This window comes from Heteronotia binoei, chromosome 1 (assembly GCF_032191835.1).
Source record: "Heteronotia binoei isolate CCM8104 ecotype False Entrance Well chromosome 1, APGP_CSIRO_Hbin_v1, whole genome shotgun sequence".
In the NCBI taxonomy this organism is placed as follows: domain Eukaryota; kingdom Metazoa; phylum Chordata; class Lepidosauria; order Squamata; family Gekkonidae; genus Heteronotia; species Heteronotia binoei.
Window position 1 is genome coordinate 265,408,913 of NC_083223.1, and position 18,083 is coordinate 265,426,995.

Here is an 18,083-nt window from a genome sequence, read left to right on the forward strand (position 1 = left end):
TGTGTGACACAGAGTGTTGGACTGGATGGGGCCATTGGCCTGATCCAACATGGCTTCTCTTCTGTTCTTATGGCCACTGTGTGACACAGAGTGTTGGACTGGATGGGCCATTGGCCTGATCCAACATGGCTTCTCTTATGTTCTTATGGCCACTGTGTGACACAGAGTGTTGGACTGGATGGGCCGTTGGCCTGATCCAACATGGCTTCTCTTATGTTCTTATGGCCACTGTGTGACACAGAGTGTTGGACTGGATGGGCCATTGGCCTGATCCAACATGGCTTCTCTTCTGTTCTTATGGCCACTGTGTGACACAGAGTGTTGGACTGGATGGGCCATTGGCCTGATCCAACATGGCTTCTCTTATGTTCTTATGGCCACTGTGTGACGCAGAGTGTTGGACTGGATGGGCCGTTGGCCTGATCCAACATGGCTTCTCTTATGTTCTTATGGCCACTGTGTGACACAGAGTGTTGGACTGGATGGGGCCATTGGCCTGATCCAACATGGCTTCTCTTCTGTTCTTATGGCCACTGTGTGACACAGAGTGTTGGACTGGATGGGCCATTGGCCTGATCCAACATGGCTTCTCTTATGTTCTTATTCCCTATCTTTGCAACAGAAATTACTAGAAACTTGTTCCTAGCAAAATCTCAGTAGACTGCTCTCCGCTCCCCGCCCCCCAATGATTCCAGGAGGGCTCCTTTTGCGCATACCCCCTTCGCCTCACTCACACTGCTCCTTCTCGTCTTGTCCAGCGATGGTGACGGGCATCAGGACACCAAAGACAACTGTGCGGAGATCCCCAACAGCTCTCAGCTGGACTCGGACAACGATGGGTTGGGGGACGAATGTGACAACGATGACGACAACGACGGCATCCCCGATTACGTGCCCCCCGGCCCCGACAACTGCCGCCTGGTGGGCAACCCCAACCAGAAGGATTCAGACAGTGAGTACTGAAGGAGGAGGGAGGGTTCTAGATTCTGACATTGCACAGAACTTTGCTCCGTTGATCTGAAAGCTGGCTTGTTTGATCAGAATACTGAATATCCCTGTTCTGGTTTTGTTTCCCTAGTGGAAACAAGCCTGGGAGTCTTCTGGGACTGGTTTCTCTTTTCCCCAGCCAGGTTCTTCCCATGAAAATCAGGTGACTTGGATTTTGAAGAAAGTCTGCAAAAAAGTTAAACCAGTGGTGCGCAACTATTGGGTTAAAATGTTTCACACACACGCACATATTCAAAATTTGTCTTGGAGGACAGAAGCTTTTTCACAGTATCCCTGATCCTTCAAGCTTCCCAGTTAAGGGGGGAAATGCTGTTCAAACAAACTGCAAAGATGATCTGACTCCAGTGGTGACAAGAGAAAGAAATTTTACTCACAAAAATAGAAGTACATCTTACATGACATATTCACATTTAATTTACTTGCTGTGGCCTAGGGTTGCCAAGTCCTGTGCTTCCCAGAGCGGGGGACTTAAGCACGCGCACAAAGCATGCATGCGAGCAACACCTGGAAGTGACATCATCGCATCGGTGATGCTGCGCGCGGCCACTGTAGGCATTTCCAGGAAAACTCTATGGTTTTCCTGGACGCTCTAGCCATTTGGGAAGGGGAAACTCTAAGCAGAGGTGGCCAATGGTAACTCTCCAGATGTTTTTTGCCTACAATTCCCATCAGCCCCAGCAAGCATGGCCAATGACTGGGGCTGATGGAAGTTGTAGGCAAAAAACATCTGGAGAGCTACCGTTGGCCACCCCTGCTCTATGGTACCTATTGTACCATAGAGTTTTCCCTCCCAAATCGCTAGAGCATTCGGGGAAACCATAGAGTTTTCCTGGAAATGACTAGAGTGGCCGATGCGCGCTGTCACGATGACGTCACTTCTAGGTGACGTCATTGCACAGGCGACATAGGGGGAGGTTTCCGCCACCAGCCTAATGTTGGCATGGTGGGTTGGGAACCTCCCAGGCGGGGAAACCCCTGCCTGGACTAGGGGCTTGGTAGCCCTACTGTGGCCTATTACACAGGGGCGTTTCCCTTTTGCCTGAGTTCCTTTCCATTCCCTTTCTTTCAACAAACTAATGCTAAAATGCATGCACAAAAACTGAATCACAAGGATTTAAATCAGGGGTTTCAAACATGCAGCCCAAGGGATGAGTCAGTTCCCCGAAGGGCTCCTATCAGGCCCATGAGCAACTCACTGTCATTTACTTCCTTCTTTCTCTCTTGCTTCCTTCTGCATCACAGTTTGCTTTACCAGGCTTTCTTAATCACAAAGGAGCTACAGAGCAAAGTGTCAGAACTTGGATGAACTTCAGAAGAGTCCAATACTTGTAACAAGTTAGGAATCTTTATTGGAAGAACTTCAGTACTATAGAAACGAAATAACAGTAATGGCGATTCTGGGCAGTTGGTTACATTTTATGCCCACAGCAAAGCATAATAAAACAATAATTCACAGTGATTCACACGGTTCCGAGCGGTTGTCTCTTTCCCAGCCTTCGTTATCAGCTAAGAGGGATGCCCCCCTATTGTGAAGGCCAAACGGCCCGGCTTCAAAGGGCACCTGTGGATACTAAGCAGAGACTTTCTGCCGCCTGTCTTACCGCCCTAAATATTTAGCATAGCAAAGCGGCTTGGGTCAATGACCGCTGTCAATATCTTGAGTTACAACATGGAGACAGTTTGGCTAAGCTAAAAGATCACAGTTACAAGTTCTGACATACTGCCCCCCCTAAGCTCGTCGCCTTGGGCTTGTGTGGGTACAGTAGGTGAAATTTTTTCAGCAGTTGCGGAGCAGATACATCGGTGGCTTTGACCCATTCATCACAGCTAGGGGGAAAATACTTCCACCTAATAAGGTAGTACAACGCCCCCCTCCGGATCTTTGAGTCTAGAATATCTAACACCTCATGGTGACTCTGACCCTTCACTAATGTCGGCGGCGGTTCCGGGGGGCGGGGATGGAATGGCGTAGCTCCAGGATCCTTGCGAAGAAGGCTGCAATGAAAAACAGGGTGGATCTTACTGAGGGATTTTGGCAACTCTAGCTCGACAGTTACTTTGTTGATCACCTTCTTTATCTTAAATGGCCCCAGATACTTAAGTGCGAGCTTCCGGCATCCCTGTGGAAGGGGCAAATTTTTTGTGGATAGGAACACTGTGTCTCCCTCCTTCATGTCCCATTGAGGGGCATGCTTTTTGTCAAAGTACCGTTTGTATTCCTTCTTTGCCTCTTCCAGGTTTTCCTGAATCACTTTCCACCCTCCCCTTATCCCCTCCCACCACTGGAGGCAGGACGTGGGCTCTTTAGGCCCTGCCGGAAGGGGGAGGTTTGGAAAAGGTTTCCCCTCGTAGCCGTTGACTATTTGGAAAGGGGAGGTTTTGGTGGAACTATGGAGGCTGTTATTGTACCCATATTCTGCGAAGGGCAGTAGCTCCACCCAGTTTGTTTGTTGGTAATTGATGTAACACCTTAAATATTGCTCGAGAAGCCCGTTCACCCTCTCCGTCTGTCCGTCCGTTTGTGGGTGGTAGGCTGAGCTAAGTCCTTGTTCGATGCCAGCTAACTTGCAAAACTCCCGCCAGAAGTTGGCAACGAACTGTGGCCCGCGGTCACTAATGACCTTTTCGGGGAATGAGTGTAGGCGGACCACGTGATTGAAGAAAAGCTGGGCCAGTTTTTTGGCGGTGGGCAATTTCTTGCAAGGGATGAAGTGGGCTTGTTTTGAGAAAGTATCCACTACTACCAATATTACCGTTTTCCCTTGCGAGGGGGGTAATTCCACTATAAAGTCCATGGACACCACAGCCCAGGGTCGGCTAGCCGTGGGGAGAGGGACGAGGTGTCCGGGGGGTTTACCCCCTCTACGTTTGGACATGATGCAGGTAGGGCAGGCTAGTACGAATTCAGAAACATCTCTCTTTAGCTTTGGCCACCAAAATTGTCGTGTGATAAGGTGGAGTGTTTTCACATACCCAAAGTGGCCTGCCAGGCGATTGGAATGGCATTTTTCTAGCACTTCCTTCCTCATGGATTTAGGCACATAGATTTTCCCTTTGTGGAACCAAAGTCCCCCCTCTCCTTGCTCTAGCCCATCTGGGCGGTCTGCGCCTTCTAAGTCTGCTTCCGAGGCGAAGCGCTCCTGCTGTGGTGTTTCTGGGGCCCCGGTTGTTTTCCCTGAACGGGTAGTGACCCCTCCCGCAATAGCGGACGGTGGGATGAGAGAGTCGATCACTTCCTCCCTCTGACTTTCGTGCTGGGGCATGCGTGACAGTGCATCGGCTAAAAAGTTTTTTGTGCCGGGGATGTGCTTCAGCACAAAGTCAAATTTGGCAAAGAAGCCCGCCCACCGAATTTGTTTCGCGGTCAGTTTGCGGCGACCTGTGAGAGCCTCCAAGTTTTTGTGATCGGTCCAAATCTCAAAGGGGACTCGTGCTCCCTCTAACCAGGATCTCCAGGTTTTCAAGGCGAACATTACAGCAAAAGCCTCTTTGTCCCACACTGACCAGTTCCTTTGCTCGTTTGAGAATTTGTGTGAGATGTAGGCGCAAGGACGCAGTTCCCCCTCTTCGTTCCTCTGCATCAATATGGCTCCCACGGCGACGTCGGAGGCGTTGCATTACACCACGAAGGGTTTCAATTCATTCGGGTGGGCCAATATTGGTTCAGAGGTGAAGAGTTGTTTCAGTTCTTGGAACGCCCGGTGGCACTCGGGGGTCCAAGTTAGGCGCGCCCCGGGTTTTTTCGCCGCCTCCCCCTTCCCCTTCGTTTTTAGGAGCTCCGTGAGGGGGAGCAGCACCCGGGCGAACCCCTTAATGAACCCGCGGTAGAAATTTGCGAACCCGATGAAAGATTGTAATTGCCGTCGGGTTCGGGGCGGTTCCCAATCTAGAACAGCTTGAATTTTGGCGGGGTCCATTGCCAGCCCTTCCCCTGACACTCGGAATCCCAGATAGTCTAGTTCCGTCTTGTGGAACTCACATTTAGACAGTTTAGCATACAGTTTGTTCTTACAAAGGGTCGCCAGTACTTTTCTCACAAGAGGCACATGGGACTCAAGATCTTTCGAATAGATAATGATGTCATCAAGGTACACCACCACCCCCTTGAACAGAAATTCTCTCAACACTTCATTTATAAAGTTCATAAAAACCCCCGGTGCGCCTTGTAGCCCAAATGGCATGACTAGGTATTCAAACTGTCCCATAGGCGTGTTGAACGCTGTCTTCCACTCGTCTCCTTCTTTAATCCGTACGCGGAAATACGCGTCTCTGAGATCGAGCTTAGTAAAGATCTTGCCCTCGGCCACAGTGTTTAGGAGGTCTCTTATCAACGGGATCGGATAAGCATTAGACATCGAAATCCCGTTTATCCCGCGAAAATCTGTGCAAAGTCTAAGCCCCCCATCCTTCTTCTTGCGAAACAATACTGGGGCGGCATGGGGGGCGGTAGCTGGCCGGATGAAACCCCGTTTCAGATTTTTGTCAATAAATTTCCTCAGCTCCTCTTTTTCTGCCCAGCCCATAGAGTACAGTTTTGCTTTCGGTAGCGCTTGCCCCGGAATGAGTTCAATGGCACAGTCCGTGGGGCGATGAGGGGGGAGTTCGTCCGCCTCCCTCTCGCTAAATGCTTTCCTTAAGTCCCTGTACTCTTTGGGAATCGATCCTATTTCCTCGAGGGTGAGACAGAGTCTTTCGTTCTGCGGGGGTGCTTTCGGGCCCCACTCCGGTTTCCAGTGGTGGTGCTCGCACCGCCAATCCGGGAACCGCACTATTTGCTCTGCCCATCGAATGTCCGGTTGGTGTCTTGCTAGCCATCCTGATCCCACCACCACGTCGAACGAGCAAGAAGGGGCTATGACAAATGCCTCCACCCCCCAGTGTTCTTCAGTCCCCACGGGGATGGCCTGGGTCTCTTGGGTGCAAGGTTCCCCCCGCATTGGCGTCCCGTCCATTTGCTCAAATTGAATGGGGTGCGGGAGGGGGGCCGTGGCTAGTCCCAGCGCTTCTACTAAGCGGGGGGTAATGATGTCCCGAGTGCACCCAGAGTCAATTAAGGCCCGGGCGTGCATGAATCTTTTTAGGTTAGGGTTCAAAAGGGTGACTGCCATGAACAATAGCCCCCCGGTAACTCTCACCGTCAGTAGTGCCGGCGTTTTGTCGACCTGCCTCGCGGCACTGATTAAAGCAGGTCGCTGTCGTTTCCCGCCGACTCTTGGTCCCAGGACTCCTCGCTGGATTCTTCTATGGTGGTAATATCCTCGTCAATCGCCAGGGAGGTGGCGACGGTGCCCCGACTGGGCTCCTTTGCTCGTCCGCCCTTCTTCTTCGGCGCGGTGGGCGTCGATTTAGATGGCGGCGGTGTTGGAGTCGGTTTCCCTGGGCAATTGGCGGCCAGGTGGTTCGGGTCTCCACACCGGTAGCATTTTCGTGCTGCTGTCGAGGGGGTGGAGGTCGTAGGGCCCCGCTTCCCTTCTGTCTTGCTCGGTGAGGGACTCGGCTTTCCGGCCTTTTTGCTCTGCTGCTGGCGCCGCATCCCGACGTGTTGGAGGTCGGTCTCTACCTCCCCAGCCAGTTGGATCCATCCCACCAGGGTATCTGGTCTTCCCTGGTGGTAGCACCGATCAAGGATGTTTGCGTTCAGGCCATTCTTGAACGCGGTGTATTTCATGACTTCATTCCACCCCCTGGCTGCCGCACAGTAGCCCATGAACTCGGTGGCGTACTCTCGGGTGGTGCGGTTGCCTTGCTCGATTCTTTGCAGGGCCGCGACAGCTTTCTCTTCCCGCAGGGGGTCTCCATACTGCCGAAGCATGGCTTGTAGAAAATCGGCCACGGTGGCTAGTTCTGGTTTCCGCCCCGTGTAAAGTCCCACGTACCATTTTTGGGCCGGTCCCCTTAGTCGGGAGGCGATGTGGGCCACGCGGCTTGCTTCCGTGGGGTACCCCGCTCCCCAATGCGTGAAAAACACGTTGCACTGGATCGTGAAGTATTCCACTGTGTCTCCGTCCCCATCGTAGGTGATTTTCAACTCCCGGTGGCCTCCTCCGTCCCCTCCGGCCGGGGCGACTGGAGCGGGAGCCACCGGAGCTACTGGGGCCACCGGTCCGCCGAGTGGTGGGGCTGGTGGTCCCGCCGGAGGCCCGGCTGGTAGTCCAACCGGGGGACCCGCCGGAGGGCCGGCCGGGGGTCCTGCTGGCGGCCCCACGGGGGGTCCCGCCGGGGGGCCGACCGGCGGTCCCGCTGGAGCCCCAGCCGGCGGTCCCGCTGGAGCCCCAGCCGGCGGCCCCGCCGGAGCCCCAGCCGGCGGCCCCGCGGGGGGTCCCGCCAGGGGGCCGACCGGCGGTCCTGTTGGACCCAGCCGGCGGCCCCGCTGGAGCCCCTGCTGGGGGTCCCGCTGGTGCGCCGGCCGGCGGGCCCACTGGTCCTCCCCCTGGGGCTTGCCCCGCGGCCACGATCCCTTGGAGCGTGCGGATCTGAACGCGGACCGCGCCCAGGTTTTGTTTCATCTCTTCTGCCATCAGGACCCGGGATGCGTGGACCTCGTCGTGGATCTCTCTCACCCAATCGAACAGCTCGTTGCGCAGCGTTCGGATCGGGTCCCCTCCACCGTAAGTTCCGAGCCCCTCGTCTCTGGGCTCGTCCTCGTCCCCTTCTCCTCCGCCTGTGGTGATGAGTCGGTAGCGCTGCTCCGCGGCCTCCATAGCGGCCGTCGACTTCCTCGGGCTCCAGGTTCGGGAGGGGAAGGCGTCGACGGTGAACGGCGCGGGGACCTTAATTTTCCTCCTCGCGCCAGTTACCTTCGGATCGAGGGGTTCTTCGTCTGGTGGAATAGTGGGCTCTCCGTTGTCTGGTTCCAGTGCCGCCATGGGGCCAGGTTGCCAGTCCCGATAAGCCCAAACAAAAGGATTACTGTTATAATGTCAGAACTTGGATGAACTTCAGAAGAGTCCAATACTTGTAACAAGTTAGGAATCTTTATTGGAAGAACTTCAGTACTATAGAAACAAAATAACAGTAATGGCGATTCTGGGCAGTTGGTTACATTTTATGCCCACAGCAAAGCATAATAAAACAATAATTCACAGTGATTCACACGGTTCCGAGCGGTTGTCTCTTTCCCAGCCTTCGTTATCAGCTAAGAGGGATGCCCCCCTATTGTGAAGGCCAAACGGCCCGGCTTCAAAGGGCACCTGTGGATACTAAGCAGAGACTTTCTGCCGCCTGTCTTACCGCCCTAAATATTTAGCATAGCAAAGCGGCTTGGGTCAATGACCGCTGTCAATATCTTGAGTTACAACATGGAGACAGTTTGGCTAAGCTAAAAGATCACAGTTACAAGTTCTGACACAAAGCCATTGGCTGACCAGCGCATACAGCAACTTATGTACAAAGGTCGCAATGCCCAGCCATTTCATGTTTTCCCCTGGGCCTTGGGCTCAAAGCACTGACCATGAGATTTCTGTAATGAATGTCAATAAATCAAAAGCAGATTTGCAACTTACAGACACAAACGCCTGAACTACACCTGAACAGCATGCTCAAGGTTGCTACAGCACAGACGTTGTCCCCAGATTTTGATGCAATAATTCAGAGCAAGGAGTGTCACTTATCAGAAACTGTTAAATAAACAAAATATTGCAAGAGTGCTAACCTTTTAAGCATCTATTTTTTTTTTAAAAAAAGAAATTTAAATCTTTAATTGTGTTTGTGTGCGTCCTTTATAAAGTGTATATCTTCGCTACCTTGCATTACGTTTTATGACCTACACAGCCTGGCCCAACAAGGTCTCATTTATGTCACATCTGGCCCTCATAACTAATGAGTGACACACCTGGATTAGACTGTCAGACTAGGTTCTGGGAGGGGGAAAAGGAAAGGAAAGGTCCCCTGTGCAAGCACCAGTCGTTTCCGACTCTGGGGTGACGTTTCTTTCACAACGTTTCACGGCAGACTTTTTTTACGGGGTGGTTTGCCATTGCCTTCCCCAGTCTTTTACACTTTCCCCCCAGCAAGCTGGGGACTCATTTTACCGACCTTGGAAGGATGGAAGGCTGAGTCAACCTTGGGCCGGCTACCTGAATCCAGCTTCTGCCGGAATGGAACTCAGGTCGTGAGCAGAGAGTTCAGACCACAGTACTGCAGTACTGCTGCTTTACCACGCTGCGCCTCGGGGCCGCTAGGATCTGGGAGACCTGAGTTCAAATCCCCACTTGTGCCACAGTAGCTTGTAGGGTGACCTTGGGCCAGTCACACACTCTCAGCCTAACCGACCTAACGAGGATGTTGTGCGGATGGTGTAGAACGATGTGGTTAGGTACTTCAGGAAGGGACTGGACTCCTGAGCATCTCTAGTGCGTGCAAATGCTTGTACGTGTGGCATAGGTGGTCATCATGTGGTTCCTCAACCATTTTCCCATGTGTATTTCACAACTCTTCCCTTGCCTGCAGGCGACGGCATAGGAGATGCATGTGAGGAGGACTTTGACAACGACACAGTCGCCGATCCGATCGACGTGTGCCCAGAAAGTTCCGAGGTGACACTAACCGACTTCCGTGCATATCAGACGGTTATCCTGGATCCCGAAGGTGATGCCCAGATCGACCCCAACTGGGTGGTTCTCAATCAGGTACAGTGAGGCAGGTTGGATTTCAGGAACCCCAAACTCCACATGCATGGGAAATGAGGCCACATAAACGGAAATTTATTCTACCTGGGGAAAGCTATCCCCTCACTGGCAGTCCTTAAGCAGCTGTCAGGGGACAGACACTTGTCAGGGATGCTCTGGGCCAGGGGTGGCCAAACTGTGGCTCAGGAGTCCTGAGCCCGCTTCGGTGGGGTAGGGCGGGATATAAATCGAATGAAATAATAAATAAAATAATAATGTGGCTCTTTCACACATATTGTGTGACTCTTGAAGCCCCCACCATCCCGTCAGCCAGCTTGGAGAAGGCATTTCTCTCTTTAAATCACTTCTGCAAGCCAAGCCAGCTGGTGGCTTGGAGAATGCATTTAAACTTCCTTCCTTCCTTCCTTCCTTCCTTCCTTCCTTCCTTCCTTCCTTCCTTCCTTCCTTCCTTCCTTCCTTCCTTCCTTCCTTCCTTCCTTCCTTCCTTCCTTCCTTCCTTCCTTCCTTCCTTCCTTCCTTCCTTCCTTCCTTCCTTCCTCCCTCCCTCCCTCCCTCCCTCCCTCCCTCCCTCCCTCCCTCTCAAACATCTGACCCTTCATGATTTGTGGCTCTCAAACATCTGATGTTTATTCTATGTGGCTCTTATGTTAAGCAAGTTTGGCCACCCTTGCTCAAGGCCACTGTGTGACACAGAGTGTTGGACTGGATGGGCCATTGGCCTGATCCAACATGGCTTCTCTTCTGTTCTTATGTGACACAGAGTGTTGGACTGGATGGGCCACTGGCCTGATCCAACATGGCTTCTCTTATGTTCTTATTAGAAGCGTCAGAGGTGTGGATCTTTGGACAGAGGAGTCATGGGGGCTGGGTGCCCACTTGCCTATGTTTTATACAGAGCTTCCTCCTCTATGGTGCTATCAGCATCTTCCTTTCTCTAGCTATTATTTTCTCTTCCCTTTCATAGGGCATGGAGATCGTGCAGACGATGAACAGTGACCCAGGCTTGGCAGTAGGTAGGAACCGCATTTTTGTTAAAAAAACAAAAACAAAACAAAAACTTCTTTATTTAGTAGAAAAGAGAACAGTAGCGATACATCGAATTAACCAATCCATACAATCTAATACAAATGCTCCTACTTTGAAATTTTCCATTATTGTTAACATATAGTTGTACGATATGAAGCCACCAAAATTTTTTTAAAGACAACTATATCCGGGACTCTTTTTTTGGCAGAAAAAGCCCAGCAGGAACTCATTTGCATATTAGGCCACACCCCCTGGCACCAAGCCATTTCCTGTGCGTTCCTGCTCAAGAAAAGCCCTGACTATATTTAATGTGAGCTGCTAAAATTCCACCCCTGTGTACCTACCTTGTTTGGAACAAACATATGGGCTTGGATCTTGTGGAGCACTGCTCACTGTACCCCATTCCATTGTCTGATGAACATATGAAGCTGCCTTATACTGAATCAGACACTTGGTCCATCAAAATCAGTATTGTCTTCTCAGACTGGCAGCGGCTCTCCAGGGTCTCAAGCTGAGGTTTTTCACACCTATTTGCCTGGACCCTTTTTTGGAGATGCCAAGGATTGAACCTGGGACCTTCTGCTTCCCAAGCAGATGCTCTACCACTGAGCCACCGTCCCTTTCGCATGCATACTAAATTAAATATATCACATTAAATATAGTCAGGGCTTTTCTTGAGCACCAAACTAGAGAGCCAGTTTGGTGTAGTGGTTAAGTGTGCGGACTCTTATCTGGGAGAACCGGGTTTGATTCCCCACTCCTCCACTTGCACCTGCTAGCATGGCCTTGGGTCAGCCATAGCTCTGGCAGAGGTTGTCCTTGAAAGGCCAGCTGCTGTGAGAGCCCTCTCCAGCCCCACCCACCTCACAGGGTGTCTGTTGTGGGGGAGGAAGGTAAAGGAGATTGTGAGCCGCTCTAAGACTCTTCGGAGTGGAGGGCGGGATAGAAATCCAATATCTTCTTCTTCATACGAAAGCTCACATTCTGAATAAAACTTCGTTAGTCTTAAAGGTGCTCCTGGACTCCTGCTCAGTATCAGACAAATGTAAACGAAGTCACGATATCCTTCAGTGAGTTTGCAAAATTACTTCGAGAATTCTGTTCCCCAAGGTATCGACGTAAGCCCCTCCAGGGGTCATGAATAGCTTTTCAAGCCCCCGATGGAGATTCAGAAGTCTTTTTCAATTGGTCCAACGTTCCCGAAAGGGTTCTGGCAAGCTGGTCCCAGCAATAAGCAGTCGACTATTTTTACATGGCTTGTTTCATAGAAACTTCCTCAAGGTTGGGACTAGCGATATTGTCAAAAATCAGTATGAATACGCAGTAGGCAAAGGTTTACAGAACGGCATGCGTTCCAAAGTGGGGGGGAATGCTCATTGGTACTCGCACTGATGGCTAGCAAGAAGCGGTGCCCTCGTGGTGCGGCATCAGCGTCTTTCTCATTGTGCCACCCAGGGCTTTTTTTGTGGCAGGAGCTCCTTTGCATATTAGGCCACACACCCCTGATGTAGCCAATCCTCCTGGAACTTAACAGTAGGCCCTGCACTAAGAGCCCTGTAAGCTCTTGGAGGATTGGCTACTTCAGGGGTGTGTGGCCTAATATGCAAAGGAGAACTTTCTACAAAAACAGCCCTGGTGCTACCCCATGCAGCTCGCTGGGTAGCTGCCCGCTTTCAGGCAGGATGTTTGCTAACCCCTTCCCTGCAAACCTGCGGCAGGGTACACGGCCTTTAACGGGGTCGACTTCGAAGGCACCTTTCACGTGAACACCATTACCGACGACGACTACGCAGGATTCATCTTTGCCTACCAGGACAGCGCCAGCTTTTATGTGGTCATGTGGAAGCAGACAGAGCAGGTGTACTGGCAGGGGACGCCCTTCCGGGCCAACGCAGAACCGGGCCTCCAGCTGAAGGTGAGAGATCTTTCCCCCTTCTGGCTAACACACACTAGTTTTATCTGGATTTGAGGATTCTCAAGGGCAAAGGCATGGGAGATGTCATCTAAGTAAGAAGGCCAAAACCCTGCAGTTCTGCTGTTTTAGGGTGGCCACGTCCAACTCAAGAAACCTCTGGTGACTTTGGGGGTGGAGCCAGGATCAAGGGTGTGACAAGCATAATTGAACTCCAAAGGGAGTTCTGGCCATCACAGTTAAAGGGACTGCGTTCCTTTTAAATGCCTTCCATCTGGAAATAATGAACGATGGGGCACCTTCTTTTGGGGCTCGTAGAATTGGACCGCCTGGTCTAATCTTTTTGAAACTTGGGGACCTTTTTGGGGAGTGGCATTGGATACTATGCTGAAACTTTGGTACCTCTACCTCAAAAAACAGCCCCCCCCCGAGCCCCAGATTCTCCATTATATATAGGAATCAGTCTCCATAGGGTATAATGGAGTGCCCAGCAGACATTTCCCTCCCCTCCCCCCCCGCCACTTTCTGATAACCCTGAAGCAAGGGGAGGGCCTCCAAACCAGGGGATCCCCTGCCCTCAACTGGGTATTGGCAACCTTATTGGCAACCAGAGAGCCAGTTTGGTGTAGTGGTTAAGCGTGCGGACTCTTATCTGGGAGAACCGGGTTTGATTCCCCACTCCTCCACTTGCACCTGCTGGAATGGCCTTGGGTCAGCCATAGCTCTGGCAGAGGTTGTCCTTGAAAGGGCAGCTGCTGTGAGAGCCCTCTCCAGCCCCACCCACCTCACAGGGTGTCTGTTGTGGGGGAGGGAGATAAAGGAGATTGTGAGCCGCTCTGAGACTCTTGAGTGGAGGACGGAATATAAATCCAGTGTCGTCTTCTTCTTATTGCTGTTCCTTGCATCAGGGCTGGCCTCCTCTGGTGTACTACCACTCTAGTTAACTGTGTGATTGTGTTGTAATCCGCCCTGAGCATATCCTGGGAAAGGGAGGACTTAACATTTGCAAAAATAAATAGATAGTTCTCTTTCATTCACTGGTTCAAGAGAATCTCCATGTTCAGAGACAGCAAGGTTTTTGTTTGTAGCAGGAGCTCCTTTGTATATTACGCCACACACACACACACACACCGATGCAGCCAATCCTCCAGAAGCTTACAGGGCTCTTAGCACAGGGCCTACTATAAGCTCCAGGAGGATTGGCTACATCAGGGGGCGGGGTGTGGCCTAATAGGCAAAGGAGCTCCTGCTACAAATAAAAACCCTGAGAGAGAGTCGGCCTCTCACAGTGCAGCGCGTGCAGAGAAAGGCTGTTGCCTTCACAGGTGGTTCTTTTATGCTCCCTCCATGCTCCAGGAAGAGATCACACCACCTAGGATCTTCGGTGCGGTGTGGTGGTCAGAGCGTCACATGGGGACCTGATTCAAATGCCCAGCTTCATGGCAGTGTGACCATGGGGCTATCATTCTTAGCTCACAGGGTTTCGGAGAGATAAACCGGAAGAGGAGAGCACCATAGGTGCCACAGATTCCCTACTAAGCTCTTGAAGTAATAAAACTGGGAGAGATATGATGCCATGAAGATTTGGACCCTGAGACACATCTTGCCAGGGCTTTTTTTTGTTGTTGCAGGAATGAGTGCGGTTTTTCTCCAGGCCGCTTTGGCTGGGGATCCTGGAGGATTTTTGCCATCTTCTGGGCATGGAGCAGGGGTCGCTGGGTTAGCGTGTGTGGGAGGCGGAGGTATTTGTGGATTTCCTCCATCGTGCAGGGGGTTTGGACTAGGTGACCCTGGAGCTCCCTTCCCTACTCTATGATTCCAAGTATAGAGTGGCTGTAAAATGCTGAACAGTCTGCTTTTTTTTCTCTCTGCCAGGCAGTGAAGTCAGTCACAGGCCCCGGTGAATACCTGCGTAACGCTTTGTGGCACACGGGGCACACCCCTGACCACGTGCGGCTGCTCTGGAAGGACCCACGCAACGTGGGGTGGAAGGACAAGACCTCTTATCGTTGGCGCCTCCTACACCGGCCTCAGGTGGGCTACATCAGGTGAGGAGCCAGGCTGCAGGTATTGTCTTGCCATTGTTACCGTTTGGCCTGCACTGACACCTGAGCGGTGCTTCATTAGGATCATCGGAAAGGTTTGCATTCCTCCTTGTTCCAAAATCCTGGGCCAGAAATTTTGTTCTGAGGGAGTCCCAAGGCTATACTGGAGAGGAGGAAGGAGTGCAAAAAAATGGAGGTTGTTGGTCTGAGATGTACAATAAATAGTTTTGTAAACGCAATTTTAAAAAAAATTATTTTAAAAAGGCATAATAATACCAACAATAATAGGAACAATGATAATATGGTTATCAAACTATGATATAGCAATGTCATTATTCAAAGGCCTTCAGGCAGATTGTTTAGCTTGATAACGGCTCCGTAAGGCAGGCTAACACGAATGCTATTATTTATAGAGGAGGGTATGTTCTTCGTCTGTGTTACGCAGTTTGGCTCACTTACCTGAGCTACCTGACTTAATGCTTGCAGCTTGTCAGGTAGGGTTGCCGGCTCCAGGTTGGGAAGTTCCTGGTGAACTGGGGTTGGAGCCTAGGGAAGGAGGGTTTTGGAGAGGGGAGGGTATAATGCTACAGAGACCACCCTCCAAAGCAGCTATTTTCTCCAGTACTTTCTGATTTGTTGAGAGCTCTGTGAATCAGAGTGGCATACTGGTTCGAGTCAGGTGGGTAGCTGTCTGAAGGAATACAACAAAGTTTGAGTCCCGTGGCATCTTTAAGACCAACAAAGTTCAATTCCAGGATAAGCTTTTGCACGAACGCACATTTCTTTCATGCATGCATACAAAAACTTATACCCAGAATTAAACTTTGTTGGGCTTAAAGGTGCCACTGGACTCAAACTTTGTTCTAGCGGTTAGAATGTTGGACTAGGATCTGGGAGACCCAGGTTCGAATCCCCACTCTGCCATGGAAGCTTCCTGGGTGACCTTGGGCCAGGCACATCCTCTCAATCTAACTTACCTCATGTTGTGAGGATAAAAAAGGAGGAGAGGGGAGTGATGTTAGCTGCTTTGGGTTCCCAAGTGGGGAGAATGGCAGGTTCTCAAAGGAAATAAACAAAAATGAATTGAAAACAAATCAGCCATTATCATAATGCCCCTGTATAAATCGATGGTGCGGTCTCATTTGGAATACTGTGTACAATTCCGGTCACCGCACCTCAAAAAGGATATTATAGCATTGGAGAAAGTCCAGAAAAGGGCAACTAGAATGATTAAAGGGTTGGAACACTTTCCCTATGAAGAAAGGTTGAAACGCTTGGGGCTCTTTAGCTTGGAGAAACGTCGACTGTGGGGTGACATGATAGAGGTTTACAAGATTATGCATGGGATGGAGAAAGTAGAGAAAGAAGTACTTTTCTCCCTTTCTCACAATACAAGAACTTGTGGGCATTCAATGAAATTGCTGAGCAGTCAGGTTAAAGCGGATAAAAGGAAGTACTTCTTCACCCAAAGGGTGATTAACATGTGGAATTCACTGCCACAGGAGGTGGCGGCGGCTATAAGCATAGCCAGCTTTAAGAGGGGATTGGATAAAAATATGGAGTAGAGGTCCATCAGTGGCTATTAGCCACAGTGTATGTGTGTGTATATATGTGTGTGTGTGTGTATACACACACACATATTGGCCACTGTGTGACACAGAGTGTTGGACTGAATGGGCCACTGGCCTGATCCAACATGGCTTCTCTTATGTTCTTATGAACACACTTCTGTAGTTTGGAGCACAAATACTTTGAGCTCAAATACTTTGGCCACCCAATGAGAAGGGAGAAGATCCTGATGCTGGGAAAGACAGAAGGCAAAAGAAGAAGTGGACGGCAAAAGATGAGATGGCTGGACAGTGTTACTGATGTAACAATCACGAATTTGAGCAGACTTCAGAGGATGGTGGAAGACAGGAGGGCCTGGCGTGACTTTGTCTATGGGGTTGCAAAGAGTCAGGCTCGATTGTGCGACTGAACAGCAACAAGTTTGGAGACCAGTTGTAATTCCAGGAGTTCTCCAGGCTCCACCTGGAAGTTGTGTAATCCAAACAGAGACTCACAGCTGAGAGTAGAAGAAGAAAACCCAGAAGTGTTCTGTGATGACCAGCCTCACAAAAGAAAAGAAAACCTGATCCAATCAATTAGAAATTGTCAATATTCTCTTATCACTCTCGTACAAAATATTTTTCACAAGTCATACCCTGACAGCAAAGTGCAGAAGAAGGACATTATAAAATTCGTTTATTTATAGAATCCTAGAGTTGGAAGGGACCTCCAGGGTCATCTAGTCCAACCCTCTGCACAATGCAGGATACTCAAATACCTCCCCCTAAATTCACAGGATCTTCACTGCTTCATTTATGTTCTTCTCTTGCACTCTATAATAGTGTTTGCTGTCAGGGTACGACTTGTGAAAAATATTTTGTATGAGAATGATAATGGAATATTGACAATTTCTAATTTATTGGATCAGGTTTTTTTTTTGTTATCACAGAACCCTTCTGGGTTTTCTTCTACCCACCTGGAGGTTGGCAACCCTCAGATTATGCACTTTGGTCCTCTGTAATTCCCAGGGGTGTAATTCTAGCAGGAGCTCCTTTGCATATTAGGCCACACACCCCTGATGTAGCCGGTCCTCCAAGAGTTTACAAAAAAGAGCCTTGTAAGCTCTTGGAGGATTGGCTACATTAGGGGTGTGTGCCCTAATATGCAAAGGAGCTCCTGCTAGAATTCCACCCCAGGGACCTCCACAGAACATGGCACCCTTAAGCTTGATGGCATGAGGTGGGGGTTAGGAAGGGCCCTCCATTTTGTGCCTCTTCCTCTGTCCCCCTCCTCCTGACAGTCTCCATTCCTTGTTTAAAAATCTGGCCGGCCCTCTTTCTGGGTTGACAGCCCCAAGAGGTGGGCAGGGTTTGTGTGTATTGATGGGGGTGGGGGGAGCATGTTTGTGCAGCCCCCGAGGCTTCTGGGAAATCGTACACAGTCCTCTCCCCCCCCCCCCCCCCATCAGCATCACCACCCCATTCCCTTCCCTAAGAACCATTCACTTGTTGGGCCCCAAGGCCCATTGTCCTCATCGCCATGGCAACCCAAGGACCCGTTGGAATGCTTCGGCCTACCACAGGCCTTTTAAAATGCAAAGCAGCTGAACAATGGGGGGGGAGGTGGGGGGGAAGCAAAAGGGGGCAGAGCAGGAGGAGGAGGCTCAGGGCCTGGGAACTTCTCCTCCTTCTCAGCATGCCCATGAGAAAAAAAAAAATTGGCTCCTGTCTCTTCTATCAGCCCAACCTGACTGGGGTTGCTGCTACATCGCTCAGGTCCCTGCGGCTGTCCGTACCCAGAAAGAGCAAGCCCAGTGAAGCAGAATGCTTCCGTAGGACTCGCAATAACCCTTTAAAAGTATTGTCTCGTGGTCATGTGAGATGTTGGAAGTTCCCCGGGGCATAGAGAGCCAGTTTG

General features: G+C 50.7%; 1 protein-coding gene across 1 annotated transcript in view; it reads left to right on the forward strand.

The window, feature by feature from the left end:
• Positions 1 to 18,083, forward strand: part of THBS3 (thrombospondin 3) — a 97,867-nt gene that overhangs the window by 54,387 nt on the left and 25,397 nt on the right. Inside the window, exons 17-21 of the mRNA XM_060255263.1 lie at positions 759 to 952; positions 9,457 to 9,635; positions 10,600 to 10,648; positions 12,380 to 12,576; positions 14,449 to 14,621. Coding sequence (XP_060111246.1) covers positions 759 to 952; positions 9,457 to 9,635; positions 10,600 to 10,648; positions 12,380 to 12,576; positions 14,449 to 14,621 — 792 coding nt within the window. The remainder of the gene's footprint in view (positions 1 to 758; positions 953 to 9,456; positions 9,636 to 10,599; positions 10,649 to 12,379; positions 12,577 to 14,448; positions 14,622 to 18,083) is intronic.